Below are 26,492 nucleotides of genomic sequence, written 5' to 3' on the forward strand. Positions count from 1 at the left end.
GTGCTCACTTCGGCAGCAAATATACTAAAATTGGAACAATACAGAGAAGATTAGCATGGCCCCTGCACAAGGATAACGTGCAAATTCGTGAAGTGTTCCATATTTTTTCACTCATGTGGAATATAAGAAATAGTGAAAGGGACTATAAGGGAAAGGAGGGAAATTGAGTGAGGGGAAATTAGAGAGGAAGACAAGCCATGAGAGACTCCTAACTCTGGGAAACAAACAAAGGGTTGCAGAAGGGGAAGGAAGGTGGGGGATGGGGTAACTGGGTGACGGGCACTAAGAAGAGCACTTGATGGGATGAGCACTGAGTGTTCTATGTTGGCAAATTGAATTTAAATAAAATATTTTTTTATTTTTTTATTTTTATTTTTTTTTTTTAATTTTTATTTATTTATGATAGTCACACACAGAGAGAGAGAGAGAGGGGCAGAGACATAGGCCGAGGGAGAAGCAGGCTCCATGCACCGGGAGCCCGACATGGGATTCGATCCCGGGTCTCCAGGATCGTGCCCTGGGCCAAAGGCAGGCGCCAAACCGCTGCGCCACCCAGGGATCCCTAAAATATTTTTTTAAAAAAAGATATGGATCCTGGAGAAATTCAAGAGCTAGTAGATATCACCACCAAAGGAATTAACAGAAAACAATAAAGTTGAATGCTTCCAAACAAATGCCAGATGATGGAGAAGACAGAAGAAGCAGTGCCAGAAAACAGCCTGACATTAGACAAGCAGGCAGAAGGGTTCTGATTATTCAAGAGTGCTTTTGACTTCCTTTATGACATGGACCCTTCTGTGATATGGGCACTGAAACTAAAGCGAACCGTGGAAGAAGTAGTACCACATATAAATATTTTTAGAAAAATGAAAGAGCAGGGAAGTCAGACAGAAATCACAGTGTATTTCCATAAAGTTACACAGCATGTGTCTGCACCGCCCCCCTCCCCGGGTCTCCCCTCCCAACTCTTCCACCTTTCTGCCTTTGCCATCCCTGTGTCTCTGTGCAAGCCTGGCGCCTCCTCTTCCTTCTCCTCAGCCTACTCAACTCAACATGAAGACAATAATGATGAAGACCTTTATGATGATCCTCTTCTACTTAGTGAATAGCACTTATTTTTTTAAATTATTTATTTATTTATTAATGAGACACAGAGAGAGAGAGGGAGAGGCAGAGACACAGGCAGAGGGAGAAGCAGGCTCCTCACAAGGAGCCCAATGCAGGACTCATTCCTGGATCCTGGGATCACAACCTGAGCTGAAGGCAGGTCCCCAACCGCTGAGCCACCCAGGTGTCCTTTCCTGTGAAAATCTAATAACTGCACAGTAAGAACCATGTGAGATGTTTTATATCATTATTGTCTTACCTCCTAAGTATTAATCTGTAGAACATCATGTACAAGATGTTTACAGAAATGGATAGCCTTTCTCTACATAGGCATTAGGTTAATGATATTTTTTTTAAGATTTTATTTATTTATTCATGAGAGACACAGAGAGAGGCAGAGACACAGGCAGAGGGAGAAGCAGGCTCCCTGTGGGGAACCCGATGCGGGACTTGATCCCAGGACTCCTGTATCATGCCCCAAGTCAAAGGCAGACAGATGCTCAACAGCTGAGCCACCCAAGCATCCCATAGGTGAGTGATACTTAATACAAAATTAATAATGTGTTAATTTTCTTAGAGTTTTATAACTTTGCTTTCAAAAATTACATTACTATACGTAATGGCTCTCTGATGATTGGAACAACTGCATATCTGCCATTCATAAAAAAGAAAACAGCTCAATAAATTGGATAAAATGATTGGATAAAATGATTTTATATTGGCATACCAACTCTTTGGAATTATTTTTTGACTCAGATAATGTTATCTGTGTTTTTCAATACAGTTTTATGGGATAGGTAATCCATCATGACCCTGCACATCCACACCCTTGCAGGTCATGCCCAGAATGCACAGCCCTGACTGCTCTTTCCCAGGCCATTTCTGAGGGCTGTGTTTGCTGAGGTAATGAGTTGGTCTACTAGCCCACTCACTATAAAAGTGGGAAATCTCCCAGCTAAACAATTCTCCTATAACACAACCCCCTTCATCCTTCTAACCACGTGTATTGCCTTGTGGTAATTGGGAGGTATGGAGAACCTCGTGGACATTGTACTGACACTCCACCTACTGCTTTTGCCTTGAGAAATAGTCTGTAACCTCAAAAATTCTCATGGCTTTTGCCATTCTTTATGGTAATAGTAACAAGTAAAAATTCGTTAGCTTGCACACAAAGTAAAATCCCAAACTCTTGGGATGCCTGGGTGGCTCAGGGGTTGAGCATTTGCCTTTGGCTCAGGGCATGATCCCGGCCTGGGATCAAGTCCTGCATCGGGGCCTCCCTCTGCCTGTGTCTGTGCCACTCTCTCTCTCTCTCTCTATGTCTATCATGAATAAATAAGTAAATCTTAAAAAAATAAATAAATAAAACTAATCCTAGTTTAAGATGGTAAAATGGGAAGTACATCTTAGAATGTATGAAATATGGTACTTGGTGTAGTGGATATTTTTTGTTTATGATTTGTTCTTCAGCATCCTGATAGCAACCTGACTTGGGGTATCTAATCATTAGGGTACTTGATATAATGAATTTTAAAATCTCTCCATTTTTTTCTTTCATTTTCCTAACAAGAACCCAATTTTATTAAACTACCTGTCCTTCCCCAATTTAGACCAGGGTAGGTCCTCACAGATAAAAGCCAATCTGGATAACTCACCCATCCTCACACTGTTTGTGTATCATGAAATCCTAAGTCCTACCTGGCTCAGTTAGTTAGCTGAGGTAGGGCAATGTGGGAGGACAGGTTATGTACTATTAATATGGCTACTAAGATCCACCTTAGTCTGTGTAGAACAGCAGTTCTCAATGAGTCTCCCAAGTCAGCACCCACAGGAGGCCTTGTGCTTACAATCTGCCTCAAGAAGCTCATTTCTCATTTCCTGAATGAGTCCTACATTTATTCCATATGATGCAAGCTGAGCCCGAACCTGGGAACCTAGAGATTTCTAGGAGATTCTCCTTTGGAGCAGCAGCTTTCCACTCCTGGGGCAGCTATGCATTTTGACCACATTTTTGAATAAGCTAATAACCTTTGAGGCATATGAGAAGCCTCATCAGAACATCTTGAGAAAATGATACTTCTTGCCATCAGATTAATCAAATAGTTTGTCCTCTTAGTTCCCTTTAAAACTTAATAAAGACAAAGAAAGAACGAAAAAACCCCAAACCTGAACTCATGATCTTCCTTCACTGCGCTATCAAAATCCTACTCATCCTTTAAAGGTGAATCTGTTGGGGTTCTGATCTCTTTTTTATTCTAGTCAAGCAGAATTTTATTTTTGTTTAAACAGTACCTTTCAGGGACACCTGAGTGGCTAACTTGGTTAAGCGTCAGCTTTTGGCTGGTGCCATGATCTCAGGGTCCTGGAATCAAGCTCTGAATCGGCCTCCCTGCAAAGCAGGGAGTCTGCTTCTCCCTCTCCCTCTGCCCACCCCCTGACTCATGCATGTGCATGCCCTCTCTTTCAAAGAAATCAGTAAAATCTTTTGAGAAATTAATGGTAGCTTTAAATGTATTCATTTTATTTATTTTAAAAAATATTTATTTATTTATTCATGAGAGACACAGAGAGAGAGAGAGAGAGAGGCAGAGACACAGGCAGAGGGAGAAGCAGGCTCCATGCAGGGAGCCCGATGTGGGACTCGATCCTGGGTCTCTAGGATCACACCCCAGGCCAAAGGCGGCACCAAACCGCTAAGGTACCCAGGCTGCCCTATTCATTTTATTTTTAAAAATAATTTGTTTATAGAGATAATCTCTGCACCCAATGGGGGCTCAAACTCATAACTCGTCACTCCAAGATCAAGAGTATCATGCTTTACGGAGTCATTGTGGCACCCCAATATATGATTTTTTAAAAACTGGTTTCCAGGCACCTGAGTGGCTCAGTCAGTTGAGCATCTAACTCTTGATTTTGGTTCAGGTCATGATTTCAGGTGTGTGAGATCAGGCCCTGTGTCGGGCTCTGGGCTGAGTGTGAAGCCTGTATGGGATTCTCTCTATATATTTCTCTCTGCATGCCCCACTCTAAAAACAAACAAAAATCTCTGATTTTAATTGAAATAACATACAGAAAAGCACACAAATAAATCATAGGATAAGTTTTCTCAAAGTGTATACATTTGTTTACCACCAGTAGAGATATAAAACCTTACCCAAAAGCATATATATTCTTTCCTATGTCCTGTCTTGATAGCCAAGGAATTTGAGCCAGTCCTGCTTTTTTCCTCTACATAGGTTTGTTTGTTTTTTTCCTTTTGATGTTTTTTTCTGGAAATAGAAATAACTGAGCCTGGGTGGCTCAGTCAGTTAAGCACCTGCCATCAGCTCAGGTCCTGATCCCAGGGTCCTGGGCTCGAGCCCTTGTGTCTGACTCCCCTCTCATTTGGGCCTCTGCTTCTCTCTCTCTCCCTCTGCTCTTCCCCCTGTTTGTACTTTCCCTATTTCAAATAAATAAATAAATAAAAATCTTTAAAAAATAAAGAAAGAAATAACAACTCCAATTGCTCTTTACACAAGAGGAGAATTTAGGATTTGAAATTAAAAGGCTGCATGTTACAACAGTACTGTTATGCTCATCTAGAGATAAAGGATCAACAGCAGCTTGGTAAACTATCAAAGCATCCCCGCACAGTCCATCTGTCAGGTGACACAGTTGTTGTGGGTCTCTTTCTGAAGTCTAGCCTCAGAAGAGAAAGAAGAGGTTGATTCCCTGTTACTGAGATGACATATGGATCTATAGTGCTTGCCATGAGAAATAGTCTTTTGTCTCTGACAACTCTGGCAACTCTAACGGCTTGCATAGTTCAGTTTAACAGTTTCTGTTGAACTGGAAGATGGTCAAAATGGCTTCTGGATACTTACTCATTGTCTGCCCAACTACGTGAAAAATTGACCCTCCAAATGACAAGCAATGGGAAGCATACTTAAAATATAAAATGACTGCATTTCAGGTGACAGGGAAAATCCATGATTACCTATTGCTACTGTAATCTTGCAACTCACCTTGTCACAGTGATTAGTCTATAAATGACACTTTACTAAAGCCTAAACCAATAAATGCTTTTTTTTTCTTCTTTTTTTTATGACAAGAGATTGACTCAAAGTGGAATATGTGACTTAAATTGTTCCAATCAGAGTGAAGTATAGGTTGGAGAAATAGATCTTTTTTCAGGATGCGGTATCATAGTGTAAGCTCTAAGATATCTGTAGCTTTTTGCTACCGTAACAGAAATGACACTTTTTTTTTAAAGATTTTATTTATTTATTCATGAGAGACACAGAGACACAGGCAGAGGGAGAAGCAGGCTCATCAGGGAGCCCGATGCGGGACTCGATCCTGGGTCTCCAGGATCACACCCTGTGCCGAAGGCAGGCGCTCAACCACTGAGCCACCCAGGCATCCCGACACTTAAAAAAATATATATTTTATTTATTTATTTATTTGAGAAAGCAAGAACAAGCCAGCGGGAGGAACAGCGGGAGAGAGAGAAGCAGACTCCCCACGGAGCAGGGAGCCCAATAAGGGATCATGACCTGAGCCAAAGGCAGATGCTCAACCAGCTGAGCCACCCTGGCGCCCCACGGAAATGATACTTTTAAAGAATATTTTGGGAAGTAACTTTATAGTCATTGAAATTTGCTGCCTTAGGGACACCTAGGTGGCTCAGTGGTTGAGTGTCTGCCTTCAGCTCAGGGTGTGATTGTGGGGTCCTAGGATCAAGTCCCGCATCAGGATCCCCACAAGGATCCTGTTCTCCCTTTGCCTATGTCTCTGCCTCTCTCTCTCTCTGTGTCTCTCATGAAAAAATAAATTTAAAGAATCTTAAGAAAAATTTTGTTGCCTTACATATAAGTCACGGTTCTGAGAAAGAAGAACTGTGTTTGTGCTATGTATTTTTACAGGAATTTGACATTATCCAACCAAGGAACTAGTTTAAGCAGTCTCTGTAATGCTGTTTCTGTGCATCAGATGCTGGAGCTTGAAGTTCATAGAGCAGTCAGGCAGCAAGGGAAGGCGACTGCAAAGTAGAAGACAGCAAGGACAGGTGGAGCTGGAGCTCAGGACCAAAACCCATGTCAGTCTTGTTGCTTCTGACCTTGGTGGTACCTCATGTCCTGCAGAAGCTGGGGCCTTTGTGGAACTAAATACTTCCACCTGGCCCAGGAGTTGGGAGACTTTGCAAGAAGATCCAAGGGAAGTTAAAGCAGCTGCAAAGTCAGAGATAAGTGACCATATATAGGTCACGCTATAAGACACCTGCTTTGCTTCTGCCCTGGAAATCTCCCATAAGAATCTTCCTTGTGGTCTACTCTGGCTAGAGGCATATTGGGAGCGGATTCAGCTTAGCCAAGTCAACAGAGTTCAAAGCTACCACACTATCCATTCATCGGATCAGTGATATTCACTTCTTCAGATAGAAGATAGATACCACCGAAAACAAAGTTTTCATTTTCAGCTTCAAGGCTCCAAGTAGAATTATTTGATTCTTTAACAAGACAGCTGCCTAAACAGTTCAGCTTTGTTCACAGAGAAGGGGGTTCTCTCAATTTCTTGTTAAATATCAAATTCTAAACATTGATGTCTGAATATGACATTGTGCCAAAAGCCACAATACAAAGGCAATCCAGGGGATCCCTGGGTGGCCCAGTGGTTTAGCGCCTGCCTTTGGCCCAGGGCGTGATCCTGGAGTCCCGGGATCGAGTCCCACGTTGGGCTCCCTGCATGGAGCCTGCTTCTCCCTCTGCCTGTGTCTCTGCCTTTCTCTCTGTCTCTATGTCTCTCATGAATAAATAAATAAAATCTTTTAAAAAAACAAACAAACAAAGGCAATCCAGAGGAGACTCAGAATATGAGGAAGAGGAGAGTACTATGCAGGCAAGAAGCAGCAGCCCTTCTGGCTTAGTGGAAACAAGGAATCAGATGTGCATGTATTTCAAGATAAAATCTCATGAGGATGGAGTTGAGGAGAAAGTTGAAAGCAGAGTAGTTTTTCTCTGTCATTGGAAAAAATTGTCCTTTAGGATGTTCCCCCAATGGGGGGGGTGTGTGATCCCATCAGAACAAAACATGGTGATATGATAGGGAAAGGAACTGAATCATTCCTGACCTGCTCTCAGCTCTTATGCCAAGTTTGAGGCATATAACTCACATGCTCTGGGGAAGTTGAGAGCAAGGGACCAACCCACTGTAGAGGCACGAATGGAAAGACCAAGATTGAGCCTTAGTGGGCAGTGTAGCATCATCAAGGGAGATGCTTGCTGTACCACAGTAAATACCAATCCAAGAGATCAGGAGCAAATATCAAACATCCTGAAGCAGATGGTAAGAATATAGAACACAAAGTTTGAACACAAGTAGTCTTTCCTCCATTGTCTTTAGGGCACGTAACCCCTCCTACCATTATCATTATGAATCGACTTGGTAAATTAAGTAGAATGAGAAAAAGAAAACTCAGAAGATACGCCATTTATTTGAAATTCTTACCAAAGAAGAAATGGAAGTACTATTAATTGTCAATATGAAGACTTTCCCTACTACGCACTGAGGTAGAGACTCATGAGGTATATTCAGTTACAGAAAAAAATTATAAACTACACTTTCTTTGTGAAATGGTAGATTTGCCATCTTCTTACTTTACTACTAAAGAAGCCAGCCTGAAGACAAAGGGCAGAGTGAAGAGAATTAGAGAATAATAGAACCAGAACCCCGTCTGATCAAAACTTGCAAGAAATCTGCTGAATCTCTGCATCAATGAGCCAATCATTTATTGTTTGGTTTCTTTTATTGTTACATCCAGATTAGGTTCTATGTTACTTAAGATCTTAAAGATCTTGCTTAAAGGTTAGCAATTTAAATTAGCCAGTAGTTCACAGAATTTGGAATTAAACATAGGATGTCTAACATCCAAATCTGGACTCTTTTTTTTTTTCCAGAAGATTTACTTATTTATTTGAGTAAGAACACAAGGGGGAGGGGTAGAGAAGAGAGACAGTCTTAAGCAGACTCTGCGCTGTGGATGGGGTGGGTATGGAGTGTGACATGTAGCTTGATCTCATCATCTGGAGATCACAACCATAAGATCACCACTGGAGATCATGGCCTGAGCCAAACCAAGAGTCAGGTGCTTAACTGAGTGGGCCACCCAGGTGCCCCACAAAACTTGGACTCTTAATCACCATAACACGTAGGTGTAGCTTAATTGCCATTCCCTTTGCTGAATCTGCAACTACTTGCTGCTACTCAAAATATGGTTCGAGGACTTGGAGTATGGCAACACATGGAACCTTCTTAGGAAAGTGTATCTCAAGGCCTCAGTCACCCCAAACCTACTGAATCAAAATCTGCATTTTAAAGAGCCTCAAGTGATTCATATGTGTCTTATGGTTTGAGAAATACCATTTCAAGTCATTCTTTGGATTCTTACAACATGTTCCTTATTCATTGCTAGTTAAATATTCATCTATGTCCTCACCAAACAAGATAACCTTGTAAGCAAGAAATACGTATTACTATTTTTAAAATCTAACTACTTGTAATAATTGTCCACCAAATTAGTTGTCCATAATAATAATGGTCCACCAAAACATTCTTTCAGTATTACTGGGTACATTGCCAATCTACATTTCCCAGCCTCCCTTGCAATGTCCGTGTGATTAAGTTCTCTCTAGGGCAACATAAGAAATATTGTGTACTATCTCTGGGATCAGATATTAAGACTGTGGACATTCTCTCATTTTCCCCTTCCCTTGGCGGAAATCCACTCTGATCCAATTTGATTATGCAATAAGACTGAAAAATGTCAGAGCAAGTATCTAGAAGGAACTCGAATCTCTTAATTATCATATGGATGAGAGCTACTCCTCCAAACTGAAATTACTCACCTTGTAATAGTTATATAAGAGAGAAGTAAATGTCTCTGTTCTTTAGGCCACTGATTTATTGTAGGGGTTTTTTTATATGGCACACTAGTCTTACTAAGTAATTCATCACTCCATCTTATAATAGACCTCAGTTTAAAATGATTCCCCTTGTGGTCAGAGAATGACCTCAAATACACACAAATAGGGGATCCCTGGGTGGCGCAGCGGTTTAGCGCCTGCCTTTGGCCCAGGGCGCGATCCTGGGGACTCGGGATCGAGTCCCACGTCGGGATCCCGGTGCATGGAGCCTACTTCTCCCTCTGCCTGTGTCTCTGCCTCTCTCTCTGTGACTATCATAAAAAAAAAAAATACACACAAATAAGCACTCAGCAACCATTTCTGTCCTATGTGATTCTACCTATACCTGATTGATCCAGAATTGGATCCCAGCTGCACTGTTTGTATTTTCCCCCCCAAGAGATTTGCAATTTTGAACTGAGAATAACTGGAATTGAGTCGTGTTAGTGGCAAGGTGTTTTTTTTTTTTTAAAGATTTTATTTATTTATTCATGACAGAGAGAGAGAGAGACAGAGAGACAGAGAGACAGAGATACGGCAGAGGGAGAAGCAGGCTCGCAAGGAGCCCTACGTGGGACTCGATCCAGGGTCTCCAGGATCAGGCCCTGGGCCCAAGGTGGCGCTAAACCGCTGAACCACAAAAAACCCCCCCAAAAAAACAAAAAACAAAAAACAAAAAACGCTGAGCCACCCAGGCTGCCCTGTGGCAAGGCTTTAAAGCAGTGCTGTACAGTACAGGAGCCACTAGCCACATGTGGTTATTTCAATTTAATTAAAATAAGAAATTAAAAAAAAAATAAGAAATTCAGTGTCTCAGTTGCTCTAGTTACATTTCAGGTGTTTAATGCCATTGTGGCTAACAGCTACCATTTTGGACAAAGCAGACATAGAACCTTTTTACCACTGGGGATCCCTGGGTGGCTCATTGGTTTAGAACCTGCCTTGGGTCCAGGGAGTGATCCTGGAGTCCCAGGATCGAGTCCCACATTGGTCTCCCTGTGTGGAGCCTGCTTCTCCCTCTGCCTCTGTCTCTCATGAATAAATAAATAAAATCTTAAAAAAAAAAAAAAAAGAACCTTTTCACCATTACAGAAATTTCTACGGGAGAGCACTGCTCTATAGAGAATGCCCATGATCTGTCTGGTTCCAGTTCCTCCAAGGACCATTCCTTACATTCTGTGGGATACACCAGAATCTCTACAATAAATTCTCTCTTGCTTAAACTAATTAGATTTGATTTTATTATCTGCTACCTAAAGGATTTCAGTTATACATCTGGCACTATTAACTACAAGACATCAAAACTGCTGCTGTGAGAATTCTTTTTTTTTTTATTAAGATTTTATTTATTCATTCATGAGAGACAGAGAGAGAGAGAGAGAGAGAGAGAGAGAGAGAGAGAGGTAGAGACACAAGCAGAGGGAGAAGCAGCTCCACACAGGGAGCCCAATGTGGGACTCGATCAGGCACTGGGCTGAAGGCGGCGCTAAACCGCTGAGCCACCCGGGCTGCCCGAGAATTCGTTTTTTTAAAAAAATCTTTTTACTTATTCATGAGAGACACACACAGAGAGAGAGGCAGAGACATAGGCAGAGGGTGAAGCAGGCTCCCCACCAGGAGCCTGATGTGGGACTTGATCCTAGGACCTTGGGATCACAATCTGATGCTCAACCACTGAGCCACACAGGTGCCCTGCAGTGAGAATTCTTAGGCTTATTTTTATTTGATCTTATTTGGATTTTCACTTGGTTGGCTACTCCATCCTAGGGTTTCATGACACTAGTCTTTTGGTTTTCTTCCACTCCTTTGACATTTTTTTAAAAATTATTTTATTTTATTTTATTTATTTATTTATGATAGTCACACAGAGAGAGAGAGAGGCAGAGACACAGGCAGAGGGAGAAGCAGGCTCCATGCACCGGGAGCCTGATGTGGGACTCGATCCCGGGTCTCCAGGATCGCGCCCTGGGCCAAAGGCAGGCGCCAAACCGCTGTGCCACCCAGGGATCCCCTCCTTTGACATTGTCATAAGAATTGGTATTCTCAGGGGGCACCTGGGTGGCTCAGTTGGTTAAGTGTCTGACTCTTGGTTTTGGTTCAGGTCATGATCTCAGGGTTGTGAGATCGAGCCCTACGTTGGGGCTGAGCACACTTCCATCTTGTGTTTCCACCTTCTTCATTGCAGAGGTCAAAAGAAAGAATTTGGAAAAGGCACACATTCCCTGAACACGCCTCACTAACACGGCCATATCTGATTGGCAAGAAATAGCCAATGGCTGCATCTAGATACAAAGGGGTCCAGACATGTGGTTTTTGTGTGCTGAGGAAGATGAAGTGACATGAACATTGGACATGAACATTGGTGGGCAGTAGCAAATTTCACAGGCATCTCAAGGCATTTTCCTAAATAACGAGGTGGTCCTCTAGAAATAAATTCTCATCTTAGATGGTAAGAACACTAATTGTTTATATGCTGCTTTGAAAGACATTCCATACTCTGAAAAAAATATTCAAAAATATATATTTCTTAAAAATTTATTTTTTTAAGAGGGGAGGCAAATGAATTGAAGGAGGGGCAGAGGGAGAGAATCTCAAGTAGACTCCCCTGGAGCATGGAGCCCTTCACAGGGTGGATCTCACAACCCATGAGATCAGACATTAGCCAAAACAAACAGACACTTAACCAACTGAGCCACCCAGGTGCCCCTCAACAATATTTTTCTTTTATGATTTCATTTTTTAAATTTAAATATCGATACCCCTGGAATATATATTGGTGTGCAGTATGGATCAAGCTTTATTCCAAAAAAGGGGTTCAGTTGCATTAAGCCACTGAGATTTAGGGAGTATTTGTTACAGAATATATTCTACTCTGACCGAAATGAAGTTATAGGACTTAGATGGATCTAAGACAAGAAAAATATTTCTCCTATTTTGTATTAATATTCATTTGGTGTTAGAAAAAGATACGTGGGGATCCCTGGGTGGCGCAGCGGTTTAGCACCTGCCTTTGGCCCAGGGCACGATCCTGGAGACCTGGGATCGAGTCCCACGTCGGGCTCCCGGTGCATGGAGCCTGCTTCTCCCTCTGCCTATGTCTCTGCCTCTCTCTCTCTGTGTGACTATCATAAATAAATGAAAAAATGAAATGAAAAAAAAATTAAAAAAAAAAAAGAAAAAGATACTTGGATTAGAGAGGGAAGAGCTAGTTCTATATAGATGTATCCATCAAATAGAGCCAAGAAAGTTTTAAGAGGGATATCTTAATATTGAATATTGACACACGGTTACCCCCAAATGCTCAAAGTCCCTACACAAAATTGTCATATATGGATAATTAGTAATAAATTAAAGATCCAAACCCACATAATGTATAACACCAAGAGTAAACCCTAATTAAACTATGGACTCTGAGTGATGATGATATGTCAACAGAAGTTCATTAATTATAACAAATGTACCAATGTGGTACAGGATATTGATAATGGGGGAGAGGCTATGCTTTTGTGGGAGCAAGGGACTATATGTGGGACCTCTATATCTGCCTCTCAGTTTTCTTGTGAACCTTAAACTGCTCAAAAAAATAATAAATAAAGCCTTAGGGGTATCTGAGTGGCTCAGTCAGTTAAGCATCCAAATCTTTTTTTTTCTTTTTCTTTTTTTTTTTTTAAAGATTTTTATTCATTCATTCATAGAGATGCAGAGAGAGAGGCAGAGACACAGGCAGAGGGAGAAACAGGCTCCATGCAGGGAGCCCGAAGCGGGACTTGATCCAGGGTCTCCAGGATCATGCCTTGGGCTGCAGGCAGGGCCAAACCACTGCACCACCGGGGCTGCCCAGCATCCAACTCTTGATTTTGGCTCAGGTCATGATTTCAGGGTGGTAAGGTCAGGGTGCTTCTGGCTCTGGGCTCAGTGGGGTGTCTGCTTGAATATTCTGTCTCTCTGCTCCTCCCCCAAGTTGTGGGTAAATGGGCCAGTGAGCTCTTTCTGTCTCTAAAATAAGTAAATCTTTATTTTTTTAAAATTTTTATTTATTTATGATAGAGAGAGAGAGAGGCAGAGACACAGGCAGAGGGAGAAGCAGGCTCCATGCACCGGGAGCCCGACGTGGGACTCGATCCCGGGTCTCCAGGATCGCGCCCTGGGCCAAAGGCAGGCGCCAAACCGCTGCACCACCCAGGGATCCCCCTAAGTAAATCTTTAAAAAAATAAATAGTGACATCAGCTGACATTTTATTTAAATGAAGATAAGAATAATGAAAATCTTATAAAAATAGACTGTTATTCCGTATTTTCGTACAACTTACATCAACAAAATTAAAAGGTAAATGATAGATTTGCTCTATTTGGCAGAATAATAACTTAATTCTCATAATTATTTACAATAATAAAAACTTGAACAATGCCATTGAACAAATGGTCAGAGAATATAAAGAGAATTCATAAAAGGAAAATTACAGGGCAGCCTGGGTGGCCCAGCAGTTTAGTGCCGCCTTCAGCCCAGGTCGTGATCCTGGAGACCGGGGATGGAATCCCACGTCGGGCTCCCTGCATGGAGCCTGCTTCTCTCTCTGCCTCTCTCATGAATAAATAAAATCTTTAAAGAAAAAATAAAAAACAAGGAGTCAATATATACTTTAAAGTTATTGATTTAGTATTTCTCCGTCCTGGCTGCATATTAGAATTATTCGGAGAGCTATTTAAAAATACTGGCCCTTGGGAGCCACTACTGAAGATTCTGATTTGATTGATCCCAGATAGAACCCAGTTTCTCTTGCTTTTAAAAGTGCTCCAGGATCACGCCCCGGGCCGAAAGCAGATGCTCAACCACTGAAGCCACCTAGGTGTTCCTGACTCCTTGTTTTTAATATTAAAGACTAAACCTAGATGTACACAAATGTTAACGTGTAAGAACTTCAGGAAAGTCATTATGGTGTAAATGGAGAATAAAGTAAATGCTCAATAAAGAAACATCGCAGAATACGAAATCAAAATCCCCGGGACCAAGCCCAGGACCTCAAGCCGTGACGAGGAGGGCGAGGAGGGAACAGAGCAGGCACCGCCTGCGGCACTGGGAGTCAAGCTTCGGGGAAAGATGCCTTTCCAGGGTGGCCAGAGCTCTAGAGCGGCTCGCGGGCGACCGGGCCGCGGCCACGAGGCCGAAACAGCGCGCTCCACGCCAGCCAGTCCGGCGGCGAGTACGGAGCGGCCCGCCTGGGCGCTGCAGGCTGCACCCCCCGCCCCTCCCCCCACCGCGGACGGCCGCGGAACAGGTCCCGGGGGTGGCTCCAACCCGGGAGGTGACCCCCCGGGCTCGATACCGGCCACTGCGCAGGTCCCCGAGCCCCCGGGGCGAGCGTCTGCAAGCGCGCGGGAGGGACGCACCCCGGCGGGAGCCGCGGAGCCCGGGGCGGCGGGGGGGGGGGAGGGGAGCCTGGAGGCCGGGAGCCCGGGCGGAGGCTCCGGGAACGAGGGGCGGGACGCGCAGCGCCGGGGCGCCGAGGAGGAGGCCGCGCCCGAGGGAGGAGCAGCGCGAGCCGCCCGCCCCGCCCCGCCCCGCCCCGCCCCCGCCGTCGCCCCGGCGCAGCCTCGCGTCTGGGCCGCCCGCCGCGCCTCGGCCGTCGCCCTCCGGCCTCCTCGCCGCGCTGCCCGTGTGGCCCTGGGTCTCGCCGCGCCTTCCCCGCCTCGGACGGACGGGCGGGGCCCCGGGAGGTAACTGCCCCAGGCCCGGCCGCTCGCCGCCCGCCGCCCCGGCCCCCCCGCGCACCGTGCGGCCGCCGGCCTCCGCGGGCTCCGGGGCGCTGCCCCCCCCGTCCTCCCCTCGCGCTCGGCCTTGCCCCGCCCCCGCCCCCGCTCCCCCCCCCGCGCTCGGTGTCCCCCTCCCCCTCCCCCCTCCTTCCCCCCCGTCCTCCTCTCGCGCTCGGCCTTCCCCTGCCCCCCCCGCCGCCCCCGCCGCCCCCGCCGCCCCGCCCTCGCGCTCCGTCTTCCCCAGCCTCCCCCTCCGCCCCCGTCCTGTCCCCCCCCCGCCCCTGCCCTCTCCCCCCCCGCCCCTGCCCTCCCCTCCCCTCGCGCTTCGCCTCCCCCCGCCTCCCCCGCGTCGCATCCTCGGGCTGAGGAGGCGCGGGCCCCGGGGGGGAGAAGGCCGCCCTCCCCCAGCCTCCGCCGCAGGGTGGGGGTTCCCCGGGGGGGGTGGGGGGTCCCTGGGCGCGACCCCGGGACTTGCGCGAGGTGGCCGTGGACAAACTTCGGTGTGACCCTCTTCAGGGCAAATTGAGCCCTGAGGGACGGATGCGATTTCTTAGGCTGCCTGGGGTGGCAGCCTCGGAGGGCCTCTCTGGGGACCGCGTTCGCTAATGAGTTTTGAATAAAGGTCGTTTTTTTGGGGAGTGTGTGTGTGCGTGTGTGTGTGTAGACCTAACAGAGTTTTCCTCCTAGTGTATTTTGTGGGTGTGATTGAATTTCTTTTTCTTTTTAAGATTTTATTTATTTATTCGTGAGACAGAGAGAGAGAGAGAGAGACCCAGGCCGAGGGAGCAGCAGGCCCCACGCGGGGAGCCCGACGCGGCCTCGATCCTGGGTCTCCAGGGTCGCGCCCTGGGCCGCAGGCGGTGCTAAACGGCGGAGCCACCCAGGGATCCCCGAGTTTATTTTTCATTTCTTTCTTCCGTTCGCTGATTCCCCTTGTTCCGTGAGGTTTTTATTATTCTCTGTGGCGGTTCTTGTTCTGAGTGCGGGTGCACTATGAGGCAGAGAGAATCTCTGCTGTGAAACAGGAGGTGAGAGCATCTCGTGGAGTTCTGGAAGATGAGACCCCGTCCATCATCGTCAAACCCTGTGGGGCTCCGTCTTTACATCTTGAGCTGTTTTTATCCTTTACCTTTTAGTTGAAAGGCATTTATATATGACCATACTTCTGGAACACTGTAAAGCAAATTCCTGGCATAAAAACTCAAGTATATAGTGTATCTCTCGTATCTAGAAAAGGTAAGGACTCTTAAAAAAAAAAAAAAAAAAAAACCCAAAACCTATAATAGCGTTACCACATACCACCAAAAATAACATTAATTCCTCGATGTCTTTTAATACCCTGTCATAGTCAATTTTCATCTTTTTTGAATCTGAAATTCAGGTTTTTAGAAAATTTGCAAGAAGAATACTAAAGAACTCCCTACACTATCACCCTGTTTGCCCACGTGTTTATATTTTGCCCATACCTTTTCCTTCTCTTTTCTTTCCTTTTTTTTTTTTTTAAGATTTTACTTATTTATTCCTGACAGAGAGAGAGGCAGAGACACAGGCAGAAGGAGAAGCAGGCTCCCCACTGTACACAGAACTGCACTAGGGCTTGATCCCAGGGCCCTGGGGTCATGACCGGAGCTGAAGGCAGACACTTAACTGACTGAGCCACTCAGGTGCCCCATTGTCAATATTTTTAAGGACTAATAGCCCATTTATGTCATGTTCCTCAATATGAATTAATTTCCTCATGAATAGAGTTAGGTTTGAATTTTTTGGTGGGAATACTATATAAGTAATGTTATGTCTTTTTCAAATTATCACAATCAGAGAAGCATAATGTCTCCCTTTTATAGGTTAAGATGTTATCCATTTTCTCCACTATCATTTTTTTCCTGTTCACTGTTACTTTCTCTGTTTTTGCAAATTAAGTACAATTGACCTTTAAAGCACGTGAGGGTTAGGGGTGCCAACGCCCACCCCATGCAGTTGAAAAGCTGCTGATTCCAGAAAAACTAAACTGGTAGCCTACAGTTGACCATGCCTTATTAATAACATAAATATTTAACACATATTTTATGTATTGTATGTTTTATATGCTGTATTATGTAGTAAGTTAGAGAAAATAAAATGGCATTAATAAAATAAGAGAAAATACAGTACTATACCATATTTATTGAAAAAAATCTGTGTATAAGTTGACCCTTAGAGTTCAAACTTGGGTTGTTCAAGGATCAGCTGCAATTGTGGGGAAATAACTCCAGATTATGTAAATCTTAGAATCCTCCCTCTCCCTCTGCCTGGTTTAGCATCGGTTGATGGTTCTTTCCTGAATTAGTTTTTACTATGATAGTTGGAAAATAGTGATTTTCCATATCTACCTTCAAATCAGTGTGGCCTCATTTATTCTTCATTTAAGAGATTGTAACCTGTTGCTCATCTTTATTTATTTATTTATTTATTTTTTTTTTAATTTTTATTTATTTATGATAGTCACACAGAGAGAGGAGAGAGGCTGAGACACAGGCAGAGGGAGAAGCAGGCTCCATGCACCGGGAGCCCAACGTGGGATTCGATCCTGGGTCTCCAGGATCGCGCCCTGGGCCAAAGGCAGGCGCCAAACCGCTGCGCCACCCAGGGATCCCTCATCTTTATTTTGATGCTCAGAGTGTCTCAAATTTGACCTGGAGATTTGGCCCATCAATCTTGGTCCCCTTTCTTTCTTTCTTTCTTTCTTTTGAAGATTTTATTTATTTATTAGAGAGAAAGAGTGCGTGTGCGTGTACTCTCACACACAGGAGGAACAGGGGAAGAGGGGGCAAAGATTCACAAGCGGACTCTGTCCTCAGCTCTGAGCCAGAGGTGGGGCTTGATCCCACCACCCTGAGACTGTGACCTGATCTGAAACCTTAACAGACTGAGCCACCCAGGCAGCCCTTGGTCCTGTTTCTTTTTGACATGTCCCCATCATATGTTTGCTTCCTTACTTTGGAACAAGATGTTCCAGTTCCATCTGTTTGCTTTGCTATCCCTGCCCTGAAATCAGCTGTTTTTCAAGGAGCCCTGGTTTCTCTTACTGAGGAATGGTACTTAGAAACGAAAATCTGGGGGTGCCTGGGTGGCTCAGCAGTTAAGTGTCTGCCTTCGGCTCAAGTCATAATCCCGGGGTCCTGGGATTGAACCCTACAGCAGGGTTCAGGGCTCAGTGGGGAGTCTGCTTCTCCTTCTCCCACTCCCCTGCTCAGGCTTTCTCTTTCTCTCTCTCAAATGAGTGGGTGGGTAAAATCTTTAAAAACAAAACAAAACAAAACAAAAGACAACCAAAATCTTGGGTGCTAAGTTTGCTCATTGCTAGTAGAGTATCATTGCTCCTGCAGGCCCTTTTAGAAGACGGAGCTAGAAATCATGAGTTTTTATACTGATATCTCCAGTTCTTATCCAGCCCCTTAGGGCTCTTCTTTACCTTTCCCCATTTTATAACTATTTCCTCTTTCTTCTGCAATGAGAATGCTGGCTCCCATCAACAGCTATATATGTTTATATGTATGTGTACATACATGTGTGTATATATATATATGTATATGTTCATTTGCTCAGTCCTACAGTTCACAAAAAATAGCATCATAATTTCTATATTCATACCCCTAGGGAAAACAAACCTACTAAGAAGAATTTGAGATTTGTTTGTAGTCCTTTTTATCTTCAGTTTGAGGGCATATAGTTAAAATACTGTATTTAAAAGTTACCTGAATTATTTTTCTCTTCATTGTGGTTATTTTACTCATTTGAAATACAGTCGGATTTGCTTCTCTTTTTAAGTTTTCTGTCCCCTTTCCATTCTTGTTTTATTATTTATTTATTTAAAATATTTTATTTATTTATTCATGAGAGACACAGAGAGAGGCAGAGACATAGACAGAGGGAGAAGCAGGCTCCCTGCAGGGAGCCCAATGTGGGGACTCGATCCTGGGACAGGGATCACGCCCGGAGCCAAAGGCAGATGCTCAACTGCTGAGCCACCCAGGCATCCCCCATTCTTGTTTTTATTAATGTAATTCCAAAACTCAGAAATATATGGTGAAAGGTATATTAGGTATCCCTCTCTCCCTAGCCTATCCACTTTGTTTTCTAGCCCTTCTTTCCCCAGCACTGTGGTAGTTAACCTATTTTGTTAGTTTGTTTTATTTTTCTGTTTCTTTTTGCAAAATTAAATGATGCATATGTTATTTCCGTCTCCTTACACATGAAGTAGCATACTAGGTACATTCTTTTTTTAAAGTAGGCTCCACACCCAGCACCCAGTGCAGGGCTTGAACAATAAGATCAAGAGTCACTTGCTCTGTCAACTGAGCCAGGCAGGGATCCCTGGGTGGCGCAGCGGTTTGGCGCCTGCCTTTGGCCCAGGGCGCGATCCTGGAGACCCGGGATCGAATCCCACATCGGGCTCCCGGTGAATGGAGCCTGCTTCTCCCTCTGCCTGTGTCTCTGCGCCTCTCTCTCTCTCTCTCTCTCTGTGACTATCATAAATAAATAAAAATTAAAAAAAAAAAAAAAAAACTGAGCCAGGCAGATGCCCCTATGTATACTCTTCTGTACTTTGCTTTTTTCAATTAACATATTTTAGAAATCCAAGTTTATAGAGATCTTCCTGTTCTTTTTGGCAACTGTTGAATATCTATTTCTAACTGATTTGTTTAAATTATAATCCAAAAAAGATCTTCACATATTGCATTTGGTTATTATGTTCTCTTAACATTCCCCCCCAATTTTATATATGTGTATATATATATTTATATAATAGATATATAGCAATTTGGCAACTTCTCTACCTCACCCCCTTTAAAAATCTTTCTAAAAATTAATTAATTAATTCATTTATTTTAGCGAGAGCACATGCGATTTGGGAGAGGGGCAGAGAGAAAGAATCTCAAGCAGACTCCCACTGAGTGTGGAGCCCAACTCAGGGCTTGCTTGGTCTCAGAACTCTGAGATCATAACCTGAACTAAAAATCAGGAGTGAGACGCTTAACTGACTGAGCCACCCAGGTGTCCTTCTCCCTCTCCCCTTTAAAATACCATTTATTTGTTGAAGAAACTGCATCATTTATCCTATAGCATTTGTTACATTCTGAATTTAGTTAATTTTATTCTGGTGTATTTAATATGTTCCTTCATTTTCTTTATTTCTTGTCAGTTGGTATTTAGAGTCAGACACAGATTAAGGTTCAGTTTTACATTTTTCATCTTTTTAAGAATATTCCAGAGGTGCCTGGGTGGCTCAGTAGGTTGTGTCTGCTTTTGGCTCAGGTTGTGATCTTGGGGTCCTGGAATCAAGTCCCACATTGAGCTTCCTGCCCAGTGCGGAGTCTGCTTTTTCCTCTTCCTCTTCCTCTTCCTCTTCCTTTGCCCTTCTCCCACTCACCACTCATGCTTGTGCATGCTCGCTCTCTCAAATAAATAAATAACAGGCGCCTGAGTGGCTCAGTGGTTTGAGTGTCTGCCTTAGGCTCAGGACATGATCCCAGGATCCTGGGATTGAGTCCCGCATCGGGCTCCCTGCAGGGAGCCTGCTTCTCCCTCTGTGTATGTCTCTGCCTCTCTGTCTCTGTCTCTGATGAATAAATAAAATCTTAAAAATAAATAAATAAAAAATATTTTTAAAAAGATTATTTTTAAAAAACTCTTGAGTAATCTTTACACCCAACATGGGGCTCAAATTTACAACCCTGAGGTGAAGAGTTGCAGGCTCTACTGACTGAGCCAGCCAGGCACCCCTCATGATTTAAAATCCATTGCTATAATTTGTTTTGATCCTCAATTTTCACCTTGGTCAGTGGGATCCTTTTTAGAATGACTTCTGTGTTTTCTGTTTGAGCACAGCACCCTGTGCCAGGCAGTCACACCATGTGAACATCCTCCCAGGATTCTCCCTATCCCAAGATTATGCTTTCCTCACCTCCTTGGCTCCAGCAAACTCTTCTTGGCTTCCACTGCAACTATCCCCACATCTATCATGGTACTTGCCAGGCATCTTCACTTCATTTCTGGGCTTCATCTTTATTTGGGCTAGTTTGAACTCTCTTATAGCTTGATGGCTCGGGGTGGTTTGACTGCTTCTGTGGTGATTAAAAGCTTCAAGAGTGATTACTTCAGAGAGTAAAGTAGAAGCTGTAATTGCTCTTTATGATGGAGCCTTGGGAAATGTATAACATCCCGTCCATTTTACTCTTTGTCAAAATAGTAAAAAAAATCTCATCCAATTTTAAGAGATGAGGCATGAACCAGAGCTCTCAATGAGAGAAGTGTCAAAGTCACAGTATAAGAAGAGCATGTGGGATGGGAGATACTGTTATGGGCGTCTTTGGGAAATACCTAGAACACTGAGAAAAACATATCACATAGAAATTTTATTGTCAAGATCTTTTCCTAGTTTATTTTTATCTTCATAGTCTGAGAAAAAACTTGTGAAAAAAGCAAATACATTTTGTCTGACTATTCGAAATATAAGATGAAATATGAAATACATTCTCAATATCTTACTTTAAAAAGAGAGTTAATTTGATGAAAAAAGTGATTTACTTTGTGAAAATTCTAAATTCAAATCCTCAGTAAATCTTATGGGCTATTTATTATTATTATTATTATTTATTTATTTATTTATTTTTTTACAGCATCTTGTGGACTGTTGTTAACTTAACAAGCATGGAGATACGATTAGAAGTTTTGACATCAACAAGTATCAAACAGAAAAAGCCCTGGCCACGAGTCTCCTGGTTAGGACAGGTAGGTTCTTCTATCTTCATACAATACCAGCTGTAATAATGTGTTAAATGTATACTTTGGCTCTAAGATAGGATGTTCTATGGTCTTAAAAAATAAACCCATCGTCTTTAGAAGGATCATGTGCTCATAGAGCAAGAATTTTTGTGTTTTTTATTTTTTTAAGGTGAGCAAGTTAGCTTCTCCAGAAAGTTAAATGGTCTGTCTAGAAGAAATATTTTACTTTCAAAATTTTTTTTTATCACATTAGGTTCAAGATTGAGATGGCTTATATCAAAGTGAGGTTTTTTTTTTTTTTTTAAGATTTTATTTATTTATTTGAGAGAGAGAAAGAAAGAACATGAGCAGGGTGAGGAACAAAGGGAGAGGGAAAAGCAAACTCCCTGCTGTGTATCGATCCCAAGATGGGGCCCCATGCCAGGATCCCAAGATCATGACCTGAGTTGAAGTCTGGTGCTTAACCACCACCTGGCAGTGCCCCTCAAAGGGAGTTTTTTAATAAAAAATTTTAATTTAAATATAATTAACATACAATGTTATTAATTTCCAGTATACAACATATTCTGTGATAAACCTCCACTTTATTCTCTGTATTTATGAGTCTGTTTATTTTATTGTTGTTTGTTCATTTTGAAATTTAGTCTCAACGTGTAAGTGAAGTCATGGTATTTGTCTTTCTCTGACTGACTTCTTTCACTTAGCATTATACCCTCTAGATCCATTCATGTTGTTGCAAAGGGCAAGATCTTATTCCTTTTTATCACTAATATTCCATTTTATGTATATACCATATCTTCTCTATCCATTCACCTGTTGATGGACACTGGGTTGTCTCTGTAGTTTGGCTACTGTAAAAAGTGCTGCAATAAGCATGGAGGTGCATATGTCTTTTTAAATTAGTGTTTTTGTTTTCTTTGGGTAAATAGCCAGTGGTGGAATTAGTGGATCATATGGTATTTCTATCTTTAATTTTTTGAGGAAATCCTATATGTTTTCCACAGTGGCTGAACCAGTTTCTATTTCTACCAACAATACACAAGAGTTCCTTTTTTCTTCACAGCCTTGCTGAACACTTGTTATTTCTGGCCTTTTTTTTTTTTTTTTTAAATATTTTATTTGTAAGTAATCTCTTCACCCAACAGAGGGCTGGAATTCACAACCCAAGAGCAAGAGTCACTTGCTCCACTGACTGAGCCAGCCAGAGTCCTCTTTTGTCTTTTTTTTTTTTTTTAATTTATTTATTAGAGAAAAAGCATGAGTGGGGGAGGGGCAGAGGGAGAGGTAGAGAATCTCAAGCAGACTTCCTGCTGAACACAGGGCCCAATGTGGGGCTCCATCTCAGGACCTGAGCTGAAATAGTGTCAGATGCTTAACTGATTGAGTCACCCAGGGCTGCCCCCTCCCTTGTTTTTTTGATTCTAGTCATGCTGAGAGGTTTTAAGTGATATATCTCAGTGTGGTTTTGATTTGTACTTCCCTGATGATTAGTGATGTTGAACATTTTTTTCATGTGTCTGTTTGCCATCTGTGTATGTCTTTTATAGAAAAATGCCTATTCAGGTCCACTGTACACTTTTAAATTGGATTATTTGGGGTTTTTTGGTGTTGAGTTATATAATTTTTTTGTGTACTTTGAATTTTAACCTCTTGTCAGATACATGATTTGCAAATGTCTTCTCCCATTCAGCATACTGCTTTTTTGTTTTGTTGGTTGTTTCTTCCTGCATGGTGCAAAAGCTTTTTACTTTTGTGTAGCTGAAAGGGAATATTTAATTCCCTTCTTCTGAACCTTTCCTTACTGGAACCGTTATTGGAGTGTTTCCTGCCATTGTGATTTTCATGAGTTTTCAATAAAAGTGCCCTTTAGAACTAGAATAAAGATGGCCCAGAATATACCAGCTATCCAGGAACACTAGTCACAGTATATGGAATAGATTCCTCACCTTAGGGAAAGTTGGCAAACCTATAAAATCCTCTTAGGATATGTAGTAAATACGAAAATTTAAAAATGTGGTATTTAGTGCCATTTCCTATGACAAATTATATTGTTAACTTCCTCTAGAACAGCATCTCACTTGAGCTTTGCAGTGGTTAAGAATCATCTGGTGATGCCCAACTCTGAGCTTGAACTCACAACCCTGAGCTGAGATCAAGAGTCAGATATTTAACTGACTGAGCCACTCAGGTGCCCCTTTACCTGATGATCTTTTTATTTATTTTTTTTTTTTTTATTTTATTTTTTTTTTTTTTTTAAATTTTTATTTATTTATGATAGTCACAGAGAGAGAGAGAGGCAGAGACACAGGCAGAGGGAGAAGCAGGCTCCATGCACCGGGAGCCTGATATGGGATTCGATCCCGGGTCTCCAGGATCGCGCCCTGGGCCAAAGGCAGGCGCCAAACCGCTGCGCCACCCAGGGATCCCCTGATGATCTTTTTAAAACAACTGTTGGGCCCCACTCCTGGAGTTCCTGCCTGAGTAGGGAACTAACTGAGGTGGATAGTGTGCAGTTCTGACAGTGTCAAAGGTATTGCTGATACTGTTGGCTGGATGGTATTTTCAAAACCAGTGCCCTAGAATATATGTAAACAAGGTTCATTCAAAACAGTATACTTTTTTTTTTTAAAGATTTTATTTATTTGATAGAGAGAGAGAGAGAGAGAGCACAAGTAGGGGGAAAGGCAGAGGGAGAAGGAGGAGAAGGAGGCTCCTCACTGAGCAGGGGCATCTATCCTAGGATCCTGAAATCGTGACTGAGCCAAAGGCAGATGCTTAACTGACTGAGCCATCCAGGTACCCCAAAAGACCATACTTTTTCTAGATAATAAAAAATGACCAGAGTCTGTGGTTTATAAATTTCAGAAGCCATATCTGTTTTAATCTAGGTAAATAATTTAAAAACTTGTCCATACTACTGTTCAAATTGATGAAATTAAACCATGCATAACTCAGTTTGACTAGCAGAATTGGAAGACATTCCTATAATTTTAAAGATCAAAAAGGTCTGGATGCAACCATTAGGTTATCCTACCTAGTAATTCTAATAAGAAGTATTTTAAGATAGAATGAAGAAATCTCCAGTTACCTAATTAGCCTTACTGTTTATTTTATTATTTTTGTTATAAGTGTATAATCTTTCTGGCACGTCACTTTATTTTCCTTTCTGGGATAATTTATTTAGGTTAGAGGTTGAATTAACTTCTGGTACCTCTTAAGTCTCACATGTTTCTCCTCTTAGGAAGATGAAGCTGTTTTTCTCTTGGATGATAAATTCATAAATGAAATTAATTTGCTATCAGGAAGAACAAAGAAGAAAATTCCTAGTCTGCAGCCTTTGCTGAAGGACGTTATTGTCCTAACAACATCCAGTAATGGTTAAGTAGTACTGATATTTTCAAAGGGCTAGATTAATTGTGTTTGTTCATAACTTGGGGTAATATTAAGGGAAATATTAGGTTGTAAGTACTGTATTTCCTTTTTGGAAACAGATGTGTGGCTGGCTGGGGTACTCACCACAGGGGAACTTTTTCTTTGGAACAAAGATCAAGATTGCTTGAAAACTATACCGGCAACTGAGAAACCTAAGAAAATGATTCAAGCTGCAGTAGGTGGGAGTTTTTTATTTGCTTAAATTGGTTTACTTAATAAATAGGAAAAGAAGATGAAACGTTTTCTTGTTACTATTTTAAAAGTGTATCTCTGTATGTGTGCATACATATATTTGTATTAATATAGAATATATACGTATATATATTTTCTTATATATGTATGGATTTTTTTAAAGATTTTATTTATTTATTCATGAGAGATACAGAGAGAAGCAGAGACATAGGCAGAGGGAGAAGCAAGCTCCCCGCAAGGAGCCCCATGTCAGATTTGATCTCGGGATTCTGGGATCACACCCTGAGCTGAAGGCAGACATTCAGCCAATGAGCCACCCAGGCATCCCTTTTTGGTGGTATTTATTTGTGATACTTGGATTCATCTTAAAGAAAAGTCTTGCCTAAAATACCTGATAAGAATGGGTTCTTCTTTTTTTTTTTTAATTTGAGAGAGAGCAGAACTAGCAAGAACACAAGTGGAGTGGGGCGGGGAGGGACAGAGGGAGAAGCAGGCTCCCTGCTGAGCAGGGAACCCTATGTGGAGTTCGATCCCACCTGGGATCATGACTTGAGCCAAAGCAGACGCTTAACCAACTGAGCCACCCTGATGTCCCTACCAGTAGGTTCCATCATATTACAAGTACATAATATATGTTACTATTATTTGTACTTTTAATTTATTAGTAGTGCCTTAATTTTATCCTGAATAAAAGTATTATTAGGTTTCTTATTGTCAGAATAGATAAATTATGTACTTTCTGGGAACGATTCAGACTTCAGAGGTTTAACTTTCTTTCTTTTTTTTTTAAAGCAAGCTCTGTGAGACTGTACTTGTATGTATCTGGAAATGGGAAAAGAGTTTTGCTTATAACTCCTTCTGGATGCATATTTCTTTGGGAATATTTGGAATTCAAGACTATCTTATCTTCTAAAAGTCCTTCATTGGTAGGCCAGTGGTCCCAGATCATACCTGATGAAGCAGTTCATTTGCCTTCTAAAGAAGATAAAGAAACTGTAGTACATGCTGTTTTTATAAAAAATGAGGTAAAATCCAAATCAGACATGGTGTTATAGAAGTTGAGATCTCAGACTTTAAGAACAGGCATTATTTATGAAGCAATTGAAGAGAGTGTGTAATGTATTACTATATGTCTTTAGTCTTCATTAATTGACAGAGTAATTGTAAAATTGTGGAAAAATATTTTTATATTTCTTGGTTGTATTTTTAAAAATGTTTATCAAAAATGGCTTGAGCTCCACCAAAAAATACCTACTAGAACCAACAAATGAATTCAGTTATGTCATAAGATACAAGATGAATATA

At 42.3% G+C, this 26,492-nt stretch overlaps 1 protein-coding gene and 1 non-coding gene across 30 annotated transcripts in view; both read left to right on the forward strand.

Annotated features, from left to right (window-relative positions):
* Positions 1-107, forward strand: LOC112652855 (U6 spliceosomal RNA). The gene has a single exon (XR_003131770.1). It is a non-coding gene; the product is annotated as a U6 spliceosomal RNA (small nuclear RNA).
* Positions 108-14,614: 14,507 nt separating this feature from the next.
* The window catches only part of CPLANE1 (ciliogenesis and planar polarity effector complex subunit 1), a 138,045-nt gene continuing 126,167 nt past the window's right edge, over positions 14,615-26,492 (forward strand). For 26 of the 29 annotated variants that reach the window (XR_007410379.1, XR_007410378.1, XM_049109321.1 and 23 more), the window contains exons 1-5: positions 14,615-14,762; positions 21,458-21,569; positions 24,805-24,940; positions 25,055-25,174; positions 25,980-26,212. Coding sequence is in view for 27 of the 29 variants with exons in the window: in XM_049109321.1 (XP_048965278.1) it covers positions 21,489-21,569; positions 24,805-24,940; positions 25,055-25,174; positions 25,980-26,212 (570 nt within the window). In the remaining 2 variants the exon portion in view is untranslated. Of the gene's footprint in view, positions 14,763-15,934; positions 16,035-21,457; positions 21,570-24,804; positions 24,941-25,054; positions 25,175-25,979; positions 26,213-26,492 lie in introns of all 29 variants that reach the window. The other 3 variants (XM_049109322.1, XM_049109343.1, XM_049109342.1) reach the window with 3 other exon arrangements.

This window comes from Canis lupus, chromosome 4, assembly GCF_003254725.2.
Source record: "Canis lupus dingo isolate Sandy chromosome 4, ASM325472v2, whole genome shotgun sequence".
NCBI classification, from domain to species: Eukaryota; Metazoa; Chordata; class Mammalia; order Carnivora; family Canidae; genus Canis; species Canis lupus.